The sequence below is a fragment of the Acipenser ruthenus genome, chromosome 4 (genome assembly GCF_902713425.1).
Source record: "Acipenser ruthenus chromosome 4, fAciRut3.2 maternal haplotype, whole genome shotgun sequence".
NCBI classification, from domain to species: Eukaryota; Metazoa; Chordata; class Actinopteri; order Acipenseriformes; family Acipenseridae; genus Acipenser; species Acipenser ruthenus.
This window is the reverse complement of record NC_081192.1, coordinates 79,872,044-79,893,823: the sequence shown is the minus strand read 5'-3', so window position 1 is coordinate 79,893,823 and position 21,780 is coordinate 79,872,044. Positions and strand designations below refer to the sequence as shown.

Genomic DNA, 21,780 nt, shown 5'->3' with positions numbered 1-21,780 from the left:
CGAATGGGTGAGTAAACCAAAGCTGTTGCAAGAGCAAGATTGCAGATGACTGGAATGCTACAAGGCTATGCCAAAGGCTGCCCTGTGCGTATCATTTGGGACCCCAATAACAAGTAGCTAGGGTGAAAAAATTGAGGGAGAGTTTCACCTCTTTCTGTGTTGTACGGGTTGACAGGGAAGCCGACCCGTATAAAACCAGAGTTTTGAGGAACCACGACATTTAGTCTGTAGAACCTAATGAAGGTATGGGGAGACTTTGCCTCATAGCAGACAAAAAATTGTTTGGACTGCCACTTTTCATCCTGTTAACATAGTACGCTAGGGCCCAAACTGGGCAGAGCGTATGGAGCTGTCGCTCCCTGTCAGACTGGAAAAGAGGTGGATGGAAAGCCTCCAGTTCCACAGACTGGTTGACATGGAATGTCTTCGGCAATAAGGCAGAATTGGCATGGAGCATAAACTTTGTCCTGGCCTCTGTAAATATTAAGCAAGCTTTTGCAATAGAAAACTCCTGCATCTCACTCACCCACTTTGCAGAGGTGATAGAGATCAAGAAAGTCACTTTAAAACGATAAAAAGAGATCAGCTCAGCTGAATGCAGGGGCTCAAATGGAGGCTTCAGGAGTCCATTAAGCACCACTTTTAGCCTCCAGCAAGGAACAATGTCCCTCATAGGTGGCCGAAGCTGCTGAGCCCCTTTCAAAAATTTGGTGTCTAAAGGGCAAAGACAGTTTACAGCAGCCCAGCAGAGACAAAAGCAGAAACAAAAACAAATAACAGGAACTTGTTTAGAGCAACAAAAAAAAGGGGAAACACTGTAAACCTGATGTATGTGACTTATTATATTAGAACATTTATTCTGTCTCATGTATTTTAATATATATATGTGTTTTTACAACACATCAAGAAACATGTGGATATAAGCATATACTATTTCATGAACTAAATGTATCAGGTACTTTTTTTGTTCCTTAATACTGATAATGAAATGAGTAACTTATTTTATTTATAAATATTTATTTTGAGAAAATAAATCAAGAGTAGTGTCGATTATTGCTTAAAGACCCTGAGAATAAACGTGTATTATGTCACTGCAATCACTCAGGTGAAAATGTCTTGTAATCTGCCCAAACAGCGGTATTTTTCAACAAAACTTTCAGCACGTATTGCAAGGTCCCTCTGGTCATAGAATAACATGTTTTTATAGATGTATCTCTAAGCAGAATACATAATAAATTACTAAAGTATTTTATAATGGTCCCCAGTGTTCTGACAAAAAGGAATCCATTTGCAAGATTCTACTGTAAAAAATTGATTTTTAGTGAATTTTTATAGAAGAGTCAACTACAGCCAAAAAGCACCTGGTGCTGGGGGAGCATCCCACTGAAAAATGCTTGGTCCTGAAAGGGTTAATAATAAAAAAAAATGTAATAAACATGCATCGCGATACGTATCGTATTGTGGCTTGAGTATCGTGATACATATTGTATTGTGAACTTAGTGTATCATCTCACCCCTAGCTGGAGCTATGCAGCCTGGGGGGGACAGCACAAAATAAGTCAGCCAACTTATGTTGCTGGAACCCTGGGAAGGAGCAATTCGAACCACTGGCTTCACACAGGGCACAAGGCTGCAGCGGGATGCAACAAGCAACAGGCTGTAGTGCACACAATACGCGTAATTAGTAAAAACTATTACAGCGATTAGTTTAAATAAATATCGTAATAATTTGTGTAAAAACACAATAAATGCGAAATATATTTCAGACAGAAGCAACAATGTACTGCTCTGAACAAGGGTCTCTGATCAGGTCAGTCTTGAAAGGAGAAATGGTGCCAAGATCTGTGAGCGCAATCCTTTTGTGCCCTCGGGGGCAGGCCATGACTGGGTCACAGGCTCGCTGAGCAGCTTTGGTATACAATTTTTAGGATTTGGGTCTTTAGGTGGTAAATACCCATTTTGCTAATGGTTACATTTCATACTTGAAAGGGAACACACATTGCAATGTCCATTTAAAACACTCTCAAATATCTTCTATTTCCACTATGTACTGTATAGTGATCAATAAATACAGGTTTCAAGGTTTAGTTTATCCTTCATTTCTAACATGCATAGCCATATAGTAATGCTACATGGCCAGAAATGTTCATTTGAATGTTTGTGAATAACTTTCACTACTATTACATATACCCACTGTTCTAAGAATATTTTTTTCTTGAATAAATACACTGAACCAGTGCAAAACCACATTATTTTGTATCACAGGTACAGCAGATGTGTTCCCGGCCTCTCAAAACTGACTAATTGAATGGGATGGGATCAGTACCATCCACCTTACAATACTGCTCTAATGGCACAAAGTCACCACACAATTCAAATTCAGTTCTACCTGCAGTCAGTTCTTACCTCAATGGTATTCGAAATAGTCTTCCTCATCATGATCTCCTTTAGGTCACTGATCTCTTTCTCCTGTTTCTCAATAATACCTTTGCTCTCCTCTGTGGCAGTTAAGGCTACATGGTACTTGGTCTACAGATGGATGGATGGTTAAGTAAGTAAATGGGTGAATAAAATAAAAAAAATAAAAATAAAGAAAACACACGTCACACAGAATTAAAATAAAAGGCCCCCAAAGCCCTAAACTTCACCACCTGTGACCCTGCATAAAATATTGAAAAGGCTGAAGACTCAGAACACAATACAAACCTAGTAACTCAAGAATTTTTTTTTTTTTTTTAAGATATTTCTTGTCATGTGTATAGAGTATATGCCCACCACCAACCTCTAATCTAATGTTGAGTTGTTCCTCTTGCATTTTTGTTGTGTGAATCAGCATGATGCATTCACGCTTTGGCTAGTTGCTGCCCCTTTCTGACTGTTTAACTTACTTGAATGTCACCCAGCTCACTTAAATGCAGGGCCAACATCTGTGTTTTCTCGTTGAGAGACGTCCTTAACACCTGGGTCTGGTTCATTAAATCAGCAACAACTTCCTGCGGGGGGGGGGGGGGGGGGGGGGGGAAATAACCTACTGTATCAATAAATTCTATAAATCAGACTTATTTTAGAACAATGAAAATCATTCAAAAAGTAATCCACACTTAATCCTTTGATTTCCATAAGTCTCAGAGCAGCAGAATGTGTTGCAAAAATACCAGAACCATTTGTACACAGTATTTCAGCAATGACATTCATGTAATGCAGCCGCTGATTCAGTAAAAAAAAAATATGTAAATGTAAAATGAAAAGTTATGTTTACTTTATCTGATGCATTTGTCTCCAGTTCAGCAATTGTCGAATTCGCGGTTGCAAGACACTGCTCCAGTTTTTGTAGATTTGCAACCTAGTGGAAAAATAAAGGTTTCATGGAATTCAGGTAACATGGATCAAAAAGTTCCGAGGTTCACCCTTATTGACACCTTTTCCATAGAAATGTGAGTATTCCATTGAGCCCTCCCCACCCACACACACCTGTTGCTCACATCTCATTGCTAATTCAGAATACTGTTTCTTCAAGCTGACATTCTCATCCAGAGCAATTACGAGATCCCTGAAAAAGAAATACAATAAAAAGTCATTTCAGGCAGGTATTGTTAATAACAGTGTTATCTCGGTTTCTCTCAATTTTTTTTTCAGTTTTCTTTAATAATTCCTATTTTATTTTCAGTGTCATGAATATCAAATTTCAAAGATTTCACTTTGTCAATCTGTTTCTGTTGCTTTTTTCTGTGACTTACGGAAACCATAATGAAGTGCTTTCATCTAGTGTTTGTTGTTGGTGTGGAAAGCAAACTCATTGTAGAACAGACAACTATTTCTTTACATGTGTAACTTGACAGGTTCAGATACACAAAATGCGCTGAACTATTCCAAAGTTCTTTTTTTTGGGTGGGGGCGACAGGGCTACTCACTTAGATGATGTTTCCTTGTCTTCTTTAAGCTGCAATGTTAGTTTCTGATTATGTTCCTTTTCGGTAGCCAAGAACTCCATGAATTTCTGTTTTTATGAAAACATAGTACAGACCTTACAGGTTAAAAGTTAAAGACATGCAGCTAGAGTATACAATAGTATCTCCTAACAAAATTACCTATCCATACAGTATTTTGAACACTGTTCCCAAAATCAGCCAATATTGCTCCAAAACCATTTACACAATCTAATTTGCTTTTGCTGTTCACTTGTGGTTTAACCTCTAGACTATACCGTTTCTGAAATGAATACACTTCATTCATTCTTTTTTCATATTGTTTTTTTTTTTTTTACGTGGAGCTCAGCTTGAAGAGTTGCCTTCTCCTGCACGCTCTCTGCAAGGCGTTGCTTGTATTCTTCTGATTCATACTTCATCACTTCCTGCAGGTTATCATGAGCATCCTGGAGAGATCGCTTCTCTTCCAATAAGCTTTCGTGTTCCAACCTGGGGAGCAGAAATAAAATAAATAAATAAATAAATAAACACATAAAAAAGGGAGGAAGACAGACTACAGTACATCTGCAAACTATCCACAACATGCTTAGAGCCTGTAGGTTTGTTAAGCGTCTATAGCAGTGGTCAGATTTTTGGTCAAGGGCACAATCTTTTTTCTCTCTTGACATTTAACAAACTTCTTATTTTAAAATGTAAAAAACAGATTCAGCAAAAGGCACAGAATCAGAGACATTCTGGCATGTATAGTCAAGTTTTTAAAATTAATTTCATATGGCAAAGACAGTCACGGAAAAGACTGAAATTAAAAACAATACAATTAATGTCTTGCTACTTCACTTCTATCCCCACAGACTTACATATGGCGTGTGATTATAGAGACCTTTCATGCATAGGCTTTGTGGGCAGAATATTTTCCTAGAATTACATTTCAGCTCTCCCTGATAACTCTCCCCCCCCAACCCCCCTCCCTAGCTGTGCCTCGACTGTACCTGACATTATCCAGCTGCAGGCGTACGTTGATGAGGTTGTTGGACAGCTGGCTCAGCTCCAACTCCTGGTTGTGTTTGTAGGAATTGTACTCGCTCTTCACAGCACCAAGCTCCTTGTCTGCTGACTGCAGCACCACCCGCAGGTCATACACTTCACTCCTGAGCACTGCAGCACACAGAAACAAAAATAAGGATAGCTGCATCTTAAGAGGAACTAGCAAAGTTGGCAGCATAACAGAAAAAAGAAATAGCACACTGATGTCTATTTAATTTGTCTAAACAATGGCATATATAAATATGACTGCACTTTAGAGGATTCAAAATCGGATCCTATTGGTACCAGTCTTATGAAAACCGCGTTGGTGTAAATACTTTAGTATCAAAACTATGTAGAAATTGGCCTGGAGGATTCTATTGAAATGAATTCAGATCCACTGCTCTGTAGATAAATTGAATAGATGCGATTATGTTTTTGAGAAATACAAAAAGGCCTTATAAAACTCAAGACTGCAAACTATGAAGCAAGATCAAGTCGCCGCTGCTGGCTTGTTTTTCAGTTTGAGTCCACATGAGATTGAGACAGTGAAATATTATTAATTAACAGATAGCACTGTCTTACTTACCATCATTCTTGCTCTGCTCCCCGAGGAGCTCTTTTTCCAGAGATTTGATCTGATCATGATGGTCTTGCTGTTCCTTGCTCCAGTTTGCACGCTCAGAAGAAAACAGCTAGACAACAAAATTCATAAAATAAAACAAAAACGTACACTTCCACATGTGTGGTGATAAATTATCTGGCACAATTTGTCACATGTGATAATATTGCAATTGGAATATAATGCAGTCATTAACATCCCCTCCAAGTAAGATTTCTGTAGTGGTGAACTTAAATGAGAGCTATTCAATATTTTTAAAAATAGGAGTATTATTATTACTATTATTATTATTATTATTATTATTATTATTATTATTATTATTATTATTATTATTATAATTATAAATAATATTATTATTATTATTATTATTATTATTGGTAGCCATTTCATTGTACTGAAAATCTATTGGTTCTTCACTTGTCAAATGGGGGTTTGCTTGCAGCTTGTTTGAACTACAACACATGCAGTCATGCAGTAGGTACCATGAAACAGCAGAAACCTTTAATCTATATTAGTGTGGTCTTTCAGATAACTGCGTACTGCAAACTGATGTATTGATACAAGCAAAGTATCAAAAGATCTACAAAAAAATCACACACTTATGCACCAAGTGGTACTACCTGTTGCATTTGAGAAGAATGTCCCTCCAATTTACTGATCTGCTGCAGCAGCTTCATGTTCTTGGCCTCTTCTTCATCCAGCTTGGCCTGAAGGGTATTTGCTTGTTCCTTTAAAAGAGTGAGCATTGACATTGTCATCTTGTTGTCTACACCACTTGTGGAAAGAGGAAATTATAATGTTTTACATGCACCTTGCAAAGCTCTTTCCAAACTTAAATAAATATAAAGTTATAAAAAGTTATAAAATTTGGGATTTTAAGCACCAAGATTGTGATTTCTGATACTATTAAAAAACAAACTTGCATTTCCATATGTAGCCTAAAAAAGCTGTGTTAATAGTCTAACCTGCACCATTTGGAGCTCCTCAGCAATGGCCTCATATGCCATTTCATTCATCCCTGGAGGGACCGGCTCGTTCAAAATATAATCCACTTGCTCCTCTGTGCTTTCTGTTGCAGTATTACAGTCAGGGGTTCTGTCAGCATTTAAATGCGGCACCAGCCGAGACCTCAGTCTGTAAGCCTTGGTGGGTGTGGTCAGATTCTGGAAGAAATGTGCAAACCATTATCCACTCTATGCAAGTGCACTCCATTAGGAAGTTAGCAAAGGGCTTTCTAAACTCATGTTCAGTAAATGAATCAATATTTGTTTGTTTCGGTCATAAAACATAAAATGATCTTAAATAAGTTTGTTTCATTTTTTAATTTGTATTGTAGTAGTGAGCTTTTAGAATAGTGATCTCTCAAAGGCTGCCTGGTCCCTTAACTGACCTGAAGAAAAGTGAAGGGAAGGGGACGGACTGACAGCACTTCCAGTCTGCTAAAGTTAGTGTTTTTTATGATTAATAATAAAATAATTGTATATCAGATTTGAGACATGGACACCTAGCCTTCATCTGGACTGTCGACCCAAATTAATATTGGTAACTGCAGACCTATAGTTCTGGTAACCTAGAAGAGATAATCCACTTAATATGTTACAACATTTCTATGAAATTATTATTATTTTCTTTTTACCTTAATTGTTTCGACATGCATTTTGTTCAGCTGGGAAACCTCTTGTCTTTTGTATGTTTTTGTCGCCTCCAAAATGTTTTCCAAGTGCTGGTTGGATTTTTCAAGGTACCGAAGTTCTGACTCCATTTCTAGTTGTTTCTTCCTTTTAAAATAAAATGAGAACACAACTATACATTAAATATTTAAAGATTAATTGTTCAACAATCATGATAAACTTTACAGCAAAATAGAACTGCTTGGGGACCCAACTTTATAAAGGCTGTAGTCGGGAGCCATAGTTAAGAGCCCATGCTATTTGTGTTCTGCCTTCTAAACGAGACTATTAGTGTTAGTGTAATGGCATTATGGGGCAAATGGGAGCCATAACCGTACTGCCTTATAACCTGTTCCGCAGTATAAAGGGCCGTATTATATAGGGGGAGGACTGTATATTCACAATGTGCACTTTTGTCACAGTCAAAGTTTTTTTCCTAATTATTAACTACTTATCTCTAATATTCTATGTTTGTTCTGTATGGTTTTCTTTTATTTCTGCTTAGATATTTGCCATGCTTACAACGTATTCCAGAAAAAATAAAATCTGAAAAGACTATTCAAATGAAAGCATAAAGTTGTTGCCCAATCCTTCACCTATAGGCTCCAGGGCAGACAGCAATTCTAACATGTTTCCCCGCTTTTTATTGCAAAGAGGATGATGTTCTTCTGACCATATAAAAATAGCACACAATTGTCTTCTGGAGCATTATATGAACTGTACAGTGAAAGAAGAGATTAACTACAGATCCATTGCTGAAGGTGGTTAACCAGTTGAAATAACTGGTTAAAATATGGTAACTACTATTGGTATTGCTTTTTACTTACTTAGTTAGTTCTTTGAACTCCTCATAAGCTTGAACTGTTGTGGTCAGTTCACTTTGTTTCTGCATTAGCTGTGCCTTCAATCTCTCCATTGACACAGAGGAGACATTCTCAGCAGTTATCGGGGTGGAGTGAACTGGTAAAACTTAAAGGAGAAACAAGTAGGTCATATTAGCCAGGTGAAGTGGAACCAAGGGTCTGTACAACAGGAGTAGATTCATTCCAAGTAGCCTTATTTAATTTATTCTGAATATTGCAGCTGACGATGAGCAAAAGACCACGTGACAGCTTAGAAAAAAGCCGACGGGAGTAAATAGACCCCATTGGGGCTAGATATAGGTTAGCCACACTAGTTGGCAGTATCCAGCTCTGTTTTCAGATTGAACAAGATGCTGGAGACACCCGCTTGAGGCCTCCAATACAACAAGAAGGAAAATCCCCCTAGTCAAGCCGTGAAGAAAGCAAGGGTTTCATCATCTCCTGGGCCCAATGATGTACCATACCAAGTTTACAAGCGTGCACCAGGGGTTCCAAGAATCTTGTGGGTGTAGCGTGGGAAAACAAAGTCCCAAGGGCATGGTCCAGAAAACAAGGGGTCTTTATGCAGTTTCTCGAAGTTGGAATCATGGCAGGTTGCACCACTTCTCCACTGGACTTTACCATGGCAATGGAAGTCATTATTATGGCCTCGGAATGGGTAGTGGGAGGAGAACGGTTGGCTTTGGCATGCAGCTACCACCACTTGGAGCATACATGGACGACATGACCACCAGGACTACAACGGTAGCCTGCACCAAATCAGTTACTTGGCAAACTAGCAAACATCAGATGGGCACATATGCAGTTCAAGCTCACCAAGTCAAAAAGCATCTCCATCAAAGGTAAAGTAGCAGATAAGGTGTTCTATATTGATGGAGAGTCCATTCAACAGTGTCAGAAAAGCCTGTAAAAAGAGTCTTGGGAGGTGGTACGGCGAGATTTAAAGGACACAATCCGTATATTACAGCGAAGCTACGTCTTTGTTAGTTCCCACCTCTATTATGTCCAACATTAGAATGAAGTAAATAACAGCTACTCATGTAATAAAAATCTGAATTGAACATGAAATGAACATCTAAAATGCGTTAATATAAAATATGTACATGACTGTGTCAGCGGGGGTGTCGGCAGACCCTGAAAACATAAGATTACATAAAATACTGTAATTTGCGGATGCAAACAGGGAGGCATTTATGCAGGACTTGCCAGTACATTTACTGTGGAAATTAGAGGGGATGTATCTGACAGAGGGATCAACATGAGTAACTTGAATGCTGAATTTAAAGAACATTTTCTCAAATTCTGTTTGTTAATAAACCAAAGAATAATATTTACTACACTCTACAAAAGTGTGGTCTAGTTTGAAAACTCTTTAAAAAAAAAATCTTTAAAAAACTTGCGTTAAATGTAAGAATATGCAATATACCCCGTTTAGCACACAATGGTTTAGGACTACTGAAAACAGGAAATGTATCGTAGTCCAAGATTAATGCAAATCGGAGTCCGTGAAATCAGCCATTAATCTTTAAAAATACAATATCACTTTACCCAGATTACTGAAACATACAAAACTGACGTGATGTTGTCCCCCCTTCATGGAGATTGTGTTTTGTTACCTCCAGAACCCTTGTCTGCTTCCAGGAAAGCCTTTTCCAGCTCTGCTGCGATCTGAGTGTTGATCTCTTTGGCTCTCTTCACGGACTCCAGCGAACGCAGCTGCTTGTTCTCCTCTCGCAGGCTATGATTCTCCGTGGCATATTTTGCAACGCGGGGATGCTGGTCAACCTGTTGGAGACAAAAAAAGCACATCATTAACCCTAATCAAAACACTTTTCCAGAGACGAGAAAAAACCCAGGTTAATCAGAATTATTTTTTAGTGCTTCCCTCTCTTGCCCTGTATTTGTCAAAAGATAAAATTTGTAAAATAAAAAAGTTAGCAATTTTTGTTTTGAAGCTCAAGTATATTTATAGCTTGTCATTTCATACCAAGATAATTAAATGTTAGGTGCATAACATACATTTACAGGATTTAATATTTGACTTTTTAATAGACTGTATAGCAGTCTATTGCTGGATCCTTACCTGCTCCCTAAGAGCTTTTATCTCTTGTTTGAGATGATCAATCACGGCATCCTTCTCATCAGAATCCAGGCATCTCCCAGACTCTTTCAGAGTCTTCTCCAGTCGAGCAATGTGCTCCTCCCGGAACTTGACAATCATCCTGGTGGACTGAATGAACCTCTCTTTTTTGGCCCAAGCATCCTCAAGCTGAGCCACTTTCTGCAGGAGATTCTGGAAATGAACCAGAAAAGAAACAATTGTTAACAGGCAACTACACAGGGCACACACACACACACACTTTAAATTACATTGAGCCACCAAGTTTACACTTGAGCATAGACGTAAGATGGCTTTTCAAAATAAGCCAAAGACCGGTGAGTTCCAGTCTAAAACTATATTTGTGCCGGCTACTTTTATTTAAAAATATTAGTATTAGTATTTTCAGGTATTATTGTACCAAAAAAAAAAACCCTCCCACACACTCCCTCCCCCTACTACCTTGTAAGCCCCACATACTTCAAAACTAATTGAAAACCTTGCAGGTTATTATTATTATTTGTGTATTTAGCAGACACCTTTATCCAAGGCGACTTAGAGACTAGGGTGTGTGAACTACAAAAGACGGAACACAAGGAGGTTAAGTGACTTGCTCAAGGTCACACAGTGAGTGAGCTGGGATTTGAACTGGGGAGCTCCTGGTTGCAAGCCCTTTTCTTTAACCACTGGACCACACGGTCTCCTACACAACTTTTAAACTAACATTTATACAGTAAGACATCTGTTATCTAATCACATAAATGCAGAGAATTGAAGTGTATATCATGGTTCACCTCTCTTCTTAGATAGCCCTAATAAGCATTAATCTTGTGTAATACTTGCGTGAAGTATCCGTAGTATTAGCATCTTCTTGGGTAAAGGAGTAAGGACTTCTTAAGGCAGCAAGACTTTCAATAACATGGTCAGCTTGGAAGCCATTTTTGTATATGAAGACAAGGAGCAGTGGTACAATTAACTGAAGACATGGTTAGTTGCAAAAACTCTTGTTTTATGGGCTTTTGGAACAAAGGAGAGTGTTTCTGATTGGCTGGTCACATCAGTTGAAACTTCCTTTGAAGTGGAGAAGTTAGGCACTGTCTCCTTTGTGATTTTAAGAATGATTTTCTTCAAATCAGTGCTTGTGAGACTTGCCACATCACTCCTAATCTACATCAGGTCTTATTTATATGTTCCCAATGTAAAAATAAAATGTACCTTTCTTTTGGCCGATCAGCGCTTTAATTTAGTTAATTTTAGATATTCTTAATGTTATCTTATTTACTACTGATTTGTTTTATTTGGGATATATTTAGTCTCTGTTTTCTTAATTCCTATGGACTTCTGCATTTATTTTGGTTTGAAATCTGTTAATTAATATTTGAAAATAAAGTTTTGTGGCAACTATGCTTATTTCATATTTATCTCACAAATACATGTTTAAATGTCTTCACATTACAGCACAAATATGAAAGTCTGTTTGTATTTTGGAATCCTCTGCCTCTCTCCCTCAGCATTCTGTGAAAGATATTTTTGGGTTCTGTTGTCCGAGTAACAATCCCAACTTACTGTTGCTGTTTGTGCCTGTTTGACGCTGACAATGGGTGTGTTGCCCACAAGTATACGTGACAGACGTGAGCTGTCTCGGGGACCAATGCATTCACAGTAGAGCAAAAAACAGACCAAAAGTCGTCAAAGAGCCAAGTCTGGAGCAGGCCACTTAAGACGGCTGGATTTACACTAGAAAAAAATTAAATAAGACCCAAGCCACCTCAAAAGTGGTTAGTGAGGGGCTACCGAGTGGCGCATCCAGTAAAGGCGTTCTGCGTAGAGAGCAGGATGCGCCCTATAGCCTGGAGATCGCTAGTTCGAGTCCAGGTTATGCCATCGCCTATCGTGGCCGGGAGTTCCCAGGGGGTGGCGCACAATTGGCCAAGCGCTGCCCGGTGAGGAGGGCTCAGGTCGGCAGGGTAATCCTCGGTTCACCGCACAGCAGCAACTCCTGTGGCCGATAGGGCACCTGCGGGTCTGCTGTAGAAGCCACTCAGACCTGTGTTGTCTTCCTGCACTATGGGTCTGGTGGTTTCGCTGTAGACCCGCAGCGTGAAAAAAGATGGCTTGGCAGGACACGTTTGATGACACGTGTGTCTGCCGCCGTTTCCCGAGTTGGCGTGGGAACTGCAGCGGTGAACCGGGATAAAAATAATAATTGGGCATTCCAAATTGGGGAGAAAACTGGGGTAAAAATAATTGGCAACAACTAAAAAAAATAAATAGATAGATAGATAAATAAATAAATAAATAAATAAATAAATAAATAAAGTGGCTAGTGTAAATGAGGTAATAGTGACATTTGAGGTTTCAGAACAATGTTTGGACACCAGTAACCATTAACCCGTCTACCATTCTTCTTTTTGTTTAAGTTGCAATACATAGTATTTCTCGCATCCACGTGGAGAATGTCGCAGGGGACAGGGTTAAGGTACTTAAATGATTCGGAGCGCTTTATTAAAGGCAACAGTGGTGCTTTCAACAGGTTCTTTAAATATAAACCAGGATGAGATCACAAACAGAAAGCCATACAAAGTAAATCTAAACAACAAGAATACATTTGTCAATATAACCCATTGTCAAGATGATATTTCCTACCCATACCAAGTTGCTCTTTAAATATAATATTGTGTGAATATCTATCTATCTATCTATCTATCTATCTATCTGTCACTCCTAGATCTCATCACAAGCTTCAACTTATCTCTCTGCATCTAAAAAACAGTGACATCTATTATAGAAATGTTTATCTATTTAGAAATGTTTATTCAAAATATTGATACAGAAAACTGAAGCGGCTAGTCTCTTAACACAAAAACTACTTCGCAAATGTGCTCTTTGCCCACTGGCACATGACAAAAAACATCAAGGAATCGCAAGGATATACAGCACTGCACGGCATTAGTCATTTATAGGTCACCTCATTTGCTGCAGAGGAAACACCTGTCGCAGTACATTAACAACAGAAAGAAATGTAATTCTTTGTCTGGCTTAAATTGTTTGCCTGCTGAAAGGTTTTTCAACATGGTACAATCCAAGTGCTTTATTATTTTATGCAGGAACTGTTTTGCATATGCAATCCTCTCCTTAATGAAATCATAATTGGTCATTTCAAAGCATTCACGATAAATCTATACAAATCTATGAATGCAATTAGGGGTGTAACAGTGTAAACGTTTAAACTACAAAATTCTTAAACGTTTAGTATATATTTAATTAGTTTAGAGTAAAAAAAAAAAAAACTACATACATACATCTCACATACATGCATAACATGTGACGTAAATACTATTGTGCGTGCTGCGTAGTGACAGGGAAAAGAACTCTATGGTTGATTGCATCAGCATGAGAATCCAGCTACTAGCCAACATGGATTCGAAAAGGAGCTACGTGTGCAATCCTTTCGAAAAAGTTAAGAAACATGTGTCAAATGTAAATTATCTAATGCAGAACTTACTTATTAAAAAAAAAAAAACACCCGGACAATGCTAAATAATTTTAAACTTAAGCACCCATGTGTTTCAAAGGGAAAAAGACGACATGAAGCAAACAACACTGACATTTGTTTCTGAAAATCCACGTAGATGTGGCACAACCCGGGATGAGAAATTAACTGAGCTGCACCATGGTAACTGAAGACATGCTGCCAATAAGTTTTGTTGAAGGTGCAGGATTTCTCTCATTAATGGCTTTTGTGGAGCCGGAATACTGTGTACCTTTGAGGCAAAATATAACTGCACACATGGATAAACACTATGAAGAGTGTGCAAGTACACTTCGTGACAAACTGCAGGCCGCTGATACCACACTGTTGGACTGCACCAAACACTGAAAGCAACATCACAATTACGTGTCATTACGTTGAAAACTGGGAGCTTCAGTCTGCTGTACTTCAGACAGAAAACATGCCTGAATGACACACAGTGGAAAATCTTTCTGAAAGGTTGAATACTGCAGTTGATAAATGGAATCTTGTTGGACGGGTTGTTGCATGGGTTCATGACAATGCAAGCAACATCATTCTTGCCAACATGCCAATGTATGTGTCATGGCAGTTTGTTTTCCCACATAAACTACAGCGTGCCATAAATTACAGCTTATCTGTCAGTAGTGTTGATTGTGTTATTGCTGCAGCAAGTCAGCTAGTTGCACACTTCCACCACAGCACTGTTGCCATTAAATCACTGTAGAAAAAACAAAAACAAATGCAGCTTCAGGTAAAGCAACACCGCTTGGTCGAGTCATGTAAATCTCGCTGGAATACAATTCACAATATGTTTGAAAGACTTGGTGAACAAAGTTGGGCAATAACAGCAGTGCAGTCAGATCGCACATTTACGGAACTGGCAGATGCCCGAACCCTTGAGCTACACAATGACCGATGGCAACAGACTGAAGATATTCTACCCGTTCTCACTGCTTTAAAAATATGCTACAACAGTTTTATCTACAGAACAGTGTTTCAATTTCAAGTGTTTATCCCATATTGCTTCCAGCCTCATCAAGACTCGCCTCAAAAGTGACGCTGCTGTCGAAAGAAGAAGTATTGTGGATTTCAAGTCAGTTCACCTCTCTCTTGAAAATCGAATGACACTTCTATCATCACCAAACCTGCACTTATAGCATCGATGTTGGATCCACGCCACAAGCATCTATGTTTTCTTTTGGCGGATGTGCAAATGGCTGCAAAAAATCAAAGCTTTTGCAATTGCTCTCAGACAGCAAGACTGCATCGTGTACAGCGACTGAACCGACTGTGCCAGAATCAAAGTTACAGTGCAAAGAGACGGAGTGTGTAAAGCGTGCCATGGCAATTCTTTTAGGAAGGGACTACCTCCAAGATGTTGTTGTAGAAAGTGAAATGGAAGAAGTTTTTTTTTTTGTTTTTTTTTTTAAGGAGGCATGCACTTTGTTAGAGTGCAATCCATTGGAATGGTGGAAGGCTAATACACAGCACTTTCCCAGGCTCGCAAAACTGGCAATATGCTGCCCCCCCCCCTTATTTAGCATACATTTTGTTGCGCCCCCCCACCCCCGCACATCATAAATGCAACATTTAAAACTAGTCTATAAATGGGTGAGTTGTTAAATTCATCAGTGCTCTGCATTGCAGAGTCGGAAGTGACATCACCTGGTGCTCATCAGTGCAGGGAATTTAACAACAGTTTGGTGAATCAACATCGCTGATAATAATAATAGAAAGGTTGCTGCTGCGGCATGCAAGGCTGTGATTGACCTGTGCGAGCTGAAAGCTTATTAGGACAAAGTTTTAGTTATCTTTAACCAACTGACAGAAATACAATGAATCTTGGCAAACGGAAAAAACAAATCAACAAATAAATATGCATTTACAAAGACACACCCTCAGTTACGCATATGGAGGCAGTTTGTGGCCATCTGCTATCAAACAGAGCATTATAGTTATGTGCTGCTTCTCATTTCATCGTGATTACTTGCATCTGTTTTTCTCCCAATTTGTGAACTGCGCATTTCCGATCTGTCCAAGCTGGTATTGTTTGTTAGAAACCATGAAATAGTAAATTCCTCAGGAAGCTAATGCTGCTTTGAAAATGGCTGCCTGTATCTCATGAATGTTTTGGTTCTTCTTCTCAGCATTCGGGCAGTGACGTCTTTTGTTGGTGATTTTAATACACGCATCACTACTGTACTCGAATTTAAGACACAGGCTATTTTTAAGAAGCAAAAAAATGATTAAAAAAGTGCATCTTAAATTCGAAGGCATACGGTACATGTATTTGATTCTGCCCATCCCCGAGTCCACCCCAGTAATATATTTTAGTTTGAAAATGTAAAAATCGGCGCATAACACCATTAGAGAACTCTGAACATCAAATTGGATTTTATTAATTCAAGTCACTTTTTTTTTTTTTTTTACAGAAATAATAGTTCCAATTGGGGGAGAAGAGACCTGGACTTAGGATTTTATTTACTTTTACTTGTGTTCTTTCCTTCCTTGTGTTCATATGAATCGTTTTGTGCCTGGAACGCAGCCTGTGGCAGCCATCTTGAGCAGGTCTTGCACGTCATAACTTTAAAATCATGGCATCAGATATAAAACCAACTACAGCTGCTTTCACAACTGCTTGTGATTTTTCTGTAATATTTCATAGACAGGGGAGTGTTTTTTTGTTTTGTTTCAAAACAGCAGCACACACTGTCCAAGCGAGTTCATAAAAATCAGCTAAGAATAAAAGCTCACCTTTTTTTCACTTTCACTCTTCTCCCAGAAGAGCATGGCTTCCAAAAAATTGTTCCTATATTCTTTGCTAGACACACCAGCAGGTTCAGCATCTAGAAAAAAAAAGGCAATTTTAGTAATGACAGGAGGTGAACCATAGCGCCAATATTGATTGAATAAGGAAAAGCCACTTGTTGCTTGTAGATGCTGTTGTAGCATTTGCTACATACTGGAGCACAAGAAGGGTGCTGTCTGCCACACTTAATTGCGTGGCAGCTGCCTGGCCAGGTGATTGTATAGTTCTCAATAATTAGCTAGATAGATAAGTGTTCTATGAAATTAGTCACGTGTTTAAATTATATTTTGGTCACAGAAAATTATTCCACTGACCAAACACTGCAATAAGTGCTGTTTATTTGTCGATATGCACGTGATGGGTCTGCATTGGCTCTCGGAGGTTGCTAGTTGAATAGGTTAAGTTGTCCCTAAAGTTAATCCTGTTACGTAAAATAGGGAAACAGGGAGTTTTGATGAAACACTAATTGTGTTTAGCCATTATATAAATTGTCTCATTTAAGAGAAGGGATTCATTCTCTTTAAATATGCTCCGTTCTGTGTGTTTTTGCGGGGTCTCTTAGCTGGTTGCTGTTTGTCATGTGTTTGTTGCATAAAAAAAATAAAAGAAAACCAGTTTAAGTGAAGATTATATCCAAAGTTTCCAGTTATATGTTATGGAGGACACCCAAACCCATATATGTCTTGTGTCCCTTGGGGGGCATGGTGGCTTTACATGTGGCCCTTAGGTAAAATCGGAAAAGGACGAGTACAAAACCAAATTGTGGGTTAAATTGCAAGTCTGACTAAAGAAAGGTCTGAGAGGATCAAACAAAAATTGGGTGGAAGTGAAAATTCTTGAAACACTCAATACGATATATTTGCTCTTCATACAGTACATAGAAAAAAAATACCAGAAAAAGATTAAAATTACCATTTGTGCCAGATGCCCCCTGTGGTATTTCCCTGGTCACCCCCTGTGGTATCTGCCCGGCCATTAGCTGGGAAAGCTGCTCCTTCAGCTTCCTAACCTCTGCCTGGAGCTGACTCACATTCCCCTGTGTGTCCTCATTTACCACAGCCTAAAAAAACAAACAGAAGAAACAGTCACTTGTCAGTGTTAATAGCCCAGGTAATAAATCTTACAGCAGATCGGTGTAGGAAAGATAACTCCACTCAGGTCACATATTCGTTAATCAATCTATCACATTTTAAAACTATTTATTTAGTTGAGTTAAGGAGGGCAATCACACCTTATTTTTAATTAACTTGGCTCGCTGGGCAAACTGCAGAGTGGAGAGTGTCTCGCCAAAACACTTGGAGCCAGGGTGGACATTGGCAATGATGAAGGTCTTTGCATTTCCACCAAGAGAGTCCTGGAAGAAAACAAGAATTGTGGAACCTCTTAGCTGCTTAATCTAGCTACAAGGTACAACTGCTTTATTCTCATTAGGCAATCCATTTTATTATACACTGCTCTCCAATTTTTTGCTCTGGAGGTTAGCCATTCTATTTTTTATAAAGGAACGGCAAATAAAGCATGACGGAAATAACACTAAATTACTGACACTCATTTTAAAAACACTTCTTACTGACAAAAAGCGTCACACAGATGCTCAAACCCAACTCAGAAAAGCAAATCAATAAAAAATAATAATAGTACTGTCGTGGTGTGTTCCACTGTAATAAGAACATAAGAAAGTTTACAGACGAGAGGAGGCCATTCGGCCCATCTTGCTTGTTTGGTTGTTAGTAGCTTATTGATCCCAGAATCTCATCAAGCAGCTTCTTGAAGGATCCCGGGGTGTCAGCGTCAACAACATTACTGGGGAGTTGGTTCCAGACCCTCAATAATAGAACTCCCCCTGGAATCCAGTCTCAGGCTTTATTAACTTGGGAGTTCCATTATTACCTTGATACACATGCCACAGCAATGCCATTGTACTTGAAATATTCTATGTAAGCAAAGACATTAAGAAGTAATATATTAAGGAGGCAAGTTTTAAAAAAACTAAAATAACGGTTAAGGCTTGTTACTTAAATTGCAAGAAAACAATGCCACACTAGTTCAAAATCCCTAGAGAAGGAAGTAATTTTAACCCCAGTGAGTAAATCCATTGTTTCTAAAACTTTTGTTCTTGGACAAGTGCAGCATTTTTCTGTTCGGATATCTGTTTAAAATTTAGACAGGTATTTGAATATTTGTTCATTTGCAAAACTTAAATCAAACCAATATATGTAACACTATTAAAAGAAAAAATATACACCAGAAGAATAAAAGAGGTGTGAAGGCCTTACTTTAGCCCACTGAATTAAGTAGAAAACATGGGATGCCACATAGTTAAAGTTGAACACTGTTTTTCTTGTGTGTATTTCAGGCAAAAACAGTACAGAAGTAGACATCTAGTTTTTTTTTATTCACTGCCATTTCTTACTAGAAACATTTTAATAAAGTAAGAACATCATTACTGAGGTTTACGTCTGCCTTTTTTTAGTTGAACAAGCAAACAAAAACTGTCAACTTTAACTTGAATAAAACACTGCAGTAAAAGAGGAAGGTTTATGGAAGAACCCCAAAATCCCTTTTTTTTTTTTTACCCGGAGCAGAAAGGTCAGCTTGGAGTCCCTGTAACAGATATGTCTACTCTTCCCATTGGACACATCCACCAGGGCCATGATCACCTGACCCAGGCAGCTCAAGGATCGATTGATGCTGCCCGCTTCCTGGAAATTAAAGCAAAACCATTGTGCAATCAGTATTATTATTATTATTTATTTCTTAGCAGACGCCCTTATCCAGGGCGACTTACAATTGTTACAAGATATCACATTGTTTTTACATACAATTACCCATTTATACAGTTGGGTTTTTACTGGAGCAATCTAGGTAAAGTACCTTGCTCAAGGGTACAGCAGCAGTGTCCCCCCTCGGGGACTGAACCCACGACCCTCCAGTCAAGAGTCCAGAGCCCTAATCACTACTCCACACTGCTGCCCTGTATGCCAGATACTACATCTCATCTCTATTTTGACATACTTTTACTTAGCTGATCAGACCAGATTTTACAGTGAACCCATTTAGAAGTTGTTTTGAAGGCTGAAACCACACCCAAAAACAAACAAAGGCTATAGCAACTACAGGTACCAAATGCCCCAAGTCCAAGGCACATTTTTGGCGAATACTTATGATTGGTCTTGCACTTGTACCACCACCAGAGCTCAACTAATGCCAACCCTGGACATATCCAAATCAATGCCAATAAAACTCAGTCTTGGTTAATTTCTCCCTATCTTGACACATTCTCTTAACCCTTTGCGGTCCATTTATTAATCTCACGTCAGGCACGCCAGGTCTAATTAATTTTCACACGCGCAGTTAATTTTATACGCGCTGTTTAAAAGTATTTTTTTTCACAGTCAAACAGGTTTAAATGGCCCTGCATATCAACAAAGCACACACTAGGCATCATCAGCCCCTCCCCAGCCTTTTGTTTGCTATAGCGTTCAGCTGTGTAAGAAATAAATAATAATAAATAATAATAATAATAATAATAATAGTCGTACATACCGATCGATCATCTCCAGATCACTCGTTTTATCACCAAACTCCTCAATAATGCGATCCAAGTCATTATTTTATTACTATAACATCTGAAAAAAGCTCTGCAAATGTCCATGATAGTCTCAGTGCGCTGACGCACTTAGCCAGCTTGTTTATTATGGACGCCCATTATCTGATACCTGATACCATGTATGACTATTCATGAAATACGCCTTTTTTTTTTTTTTTTTTTTCCCCCCCGACTTGTCTCGGCTCCTGTCGCTACCACTCAGCAATTGAATGGTTTTCTCGGCTTTTTCCGGAGAAAAAACGACTAAACACCCGTTTATTGCGTTGCTATAATGATGTCGGACCCAGTCCGACAAAGGACCTGTGAGGAATAATTGCAATGTCGGACCCAGTCCGACAATGGACCGCAAAGGGTTAAAAGTCTCCATGAAGTCACCACCAAATGAGAACTTGTTGAAACAGCTGGCTAAAGAATTTAAAACTAGAATGACTGGGCTGTGCCTGTCCACTAAGGTACAACCAAAAGCTACCATTACCTTCAGTCTAGTGCCTTCTGTGTGGGTATCCTTTTGTCTCTCAGAGCCTGCCAAATCAACCAGGTTAAGTTGGCTGCTCCTGATGTTAACAATCTCATTGATCTTCTCCTTGGACTCTACTGTAACCGTGAAGACTGCATGAGATCGGGAAGACTCCCTGTTCATGGAGGTAGAGGCCACACGCCGATTCCGCCAACCCATTGACAAAACCTAGAAGAAACAAACAAAAATATGTCCCACAGAACATGATAATACTGAACATGTATTAATGATACAACTGGACTAATTAATAAAACTGCTGTGTCTTAGGAAAAAAGCAAACTTGGTTCCTGGCTGACGTACTGAACTATGTGACCCACTGATTAGAGGACCAGCGCCTGAACTGGATTAGGCTGATCAGACAGTTGAATTACGTACAGAATTCACACGTGTAACAACAATCGTTTTGACACAAGGAAGACATAAACTATCGATGTCCCATGGAAAAGGACATTAAAACATCAAGTGTTTAAAAAAGGCAAAATATACAGCTGACTTCATGAAAGTGGCTATTTAGCAGAGTGAAAAAGATTCGAGCCACATCGAATGCTAAACAAGGTGCTGTCACTCTGCTAAGCAAAGCTGCAACTCCGGGACTCTGCCTAAAAACGGAACCAATACGGGACTCTGCCTGAAAACAGACCCAAGACGAGGAAGCAAGCTACAAGTGAGTCAACAACCAAAAGCAACGAGATTGAGGCCCGGCAGGAGGACTGCCGTAAAACCTAAAGACTTACCAGACAAACCAGTCTAGGTCTGCTGTACACCTAAAACCACAGTATCCAAAAGAAACTGTGCCCTTCTACCAGCATTGCTAAAAGATTCAGCGAAGAGGACTGAAGACTTTGTTGCAGCTGTTTGTTGATTCTAATCGAGAATTGAAAGCTTTGTTGCCGAGTTTGATCCAAGGTAGGATTGAAGACTTTGTTGCGGAGAGGAGAGTTTTTGTACTGGACACTTCAACAGATTGAGTTTCCAAGCCAGCAGACCAAAAACCTAAGCTTCAAGGAACTGTTGAGTATAATTCTAGCTGCATTTTTCTTTCATGGAACTAAATTAATTAATTGTAACACATTCACATAGACTTGAACTGTTAATTATTTAGTTTGCACACTTTGCGTGTGAAATAAC

General features: G+C 38.9%; 1 protein-coding gene across 1 annotated transcript in view; it reads right to left on the bottom strand.

The window, feature by feature from the left end:
* kif15 (kinesin family member 15) overlaps window positions 1-21,780 on the bottom strand; it is a 45,145-nt gene that overhangs the window by 11,472 nt on the left and 11,893 nt on the right. The window contains exons 8-26 of the mRNA XM_033998426.3: window positions 20,611-20,820; window positions 19,102-19,227; window positions 17,757-17,879; window positions 17,438-17,585; window positions 16,471-16,562; window positions 10,188-10,397; window positions 9,721-9,889; window positions 8,069-8,210; window positions 7,208-7,349; window positions 6,537-6,734; window positions 6,192-6,299; window positions 5,539-5,644; window positions 4,916-5,081; window positions 4,265-4,415; window positions 3,912-3,997; window positions 3,472-3,550; window positions 3,260-3,343; window positions 2,889-2,993; window positions 2,407-2,529 (exon numbers count right to left, since the gene is read on the bottom strand). Coding sequence (XP_033854317.2) covers window positions 2,407-2,529; window positions 2,889-2,993; window positions 3,260-3,343; window positions 3,472-3,550; window positions 3,912-3,997; window positions 4,265-4,415; window positions 4,916-5,081; window positions 5,539-5,644; window positions 6,192-6,299; window positions 6,537-6,734; window positions 7,208-7,349; window positions 8,069-8,210; window positions 9,721-9,889; window positions 10,188-10,397; window positions 16,471-16,562; window positions 17,438-17,585; window positions 17,757-17,879; window positions 19,102-19,227; window positions 20,611-20,820 — 2,568 coding nt within the window. The remainder of the gene's footprint in view (window positions 1-2,406; window positions 2,530-2,888; window positions 2,994-3,259; window positions 3,344-3,471; window positions 3,551-3,911; window positions 3,998-4,264; window positions 4,416-4,915; window positions 5,082-5,538; window positions 5,645-6,191; window positions 6,300-6,536; window positions 6,735-7,207; window positions 7,350-8,068; window positions 8,211-9,720; window positions 9,890-10,187; window positions 10,398-16,470; window positions 16,563-17,437; window positions 17,586-17,756; window positions 17,880-19,101; window positions 19,228-20,610; window positions 20,821-21,780) is intronic.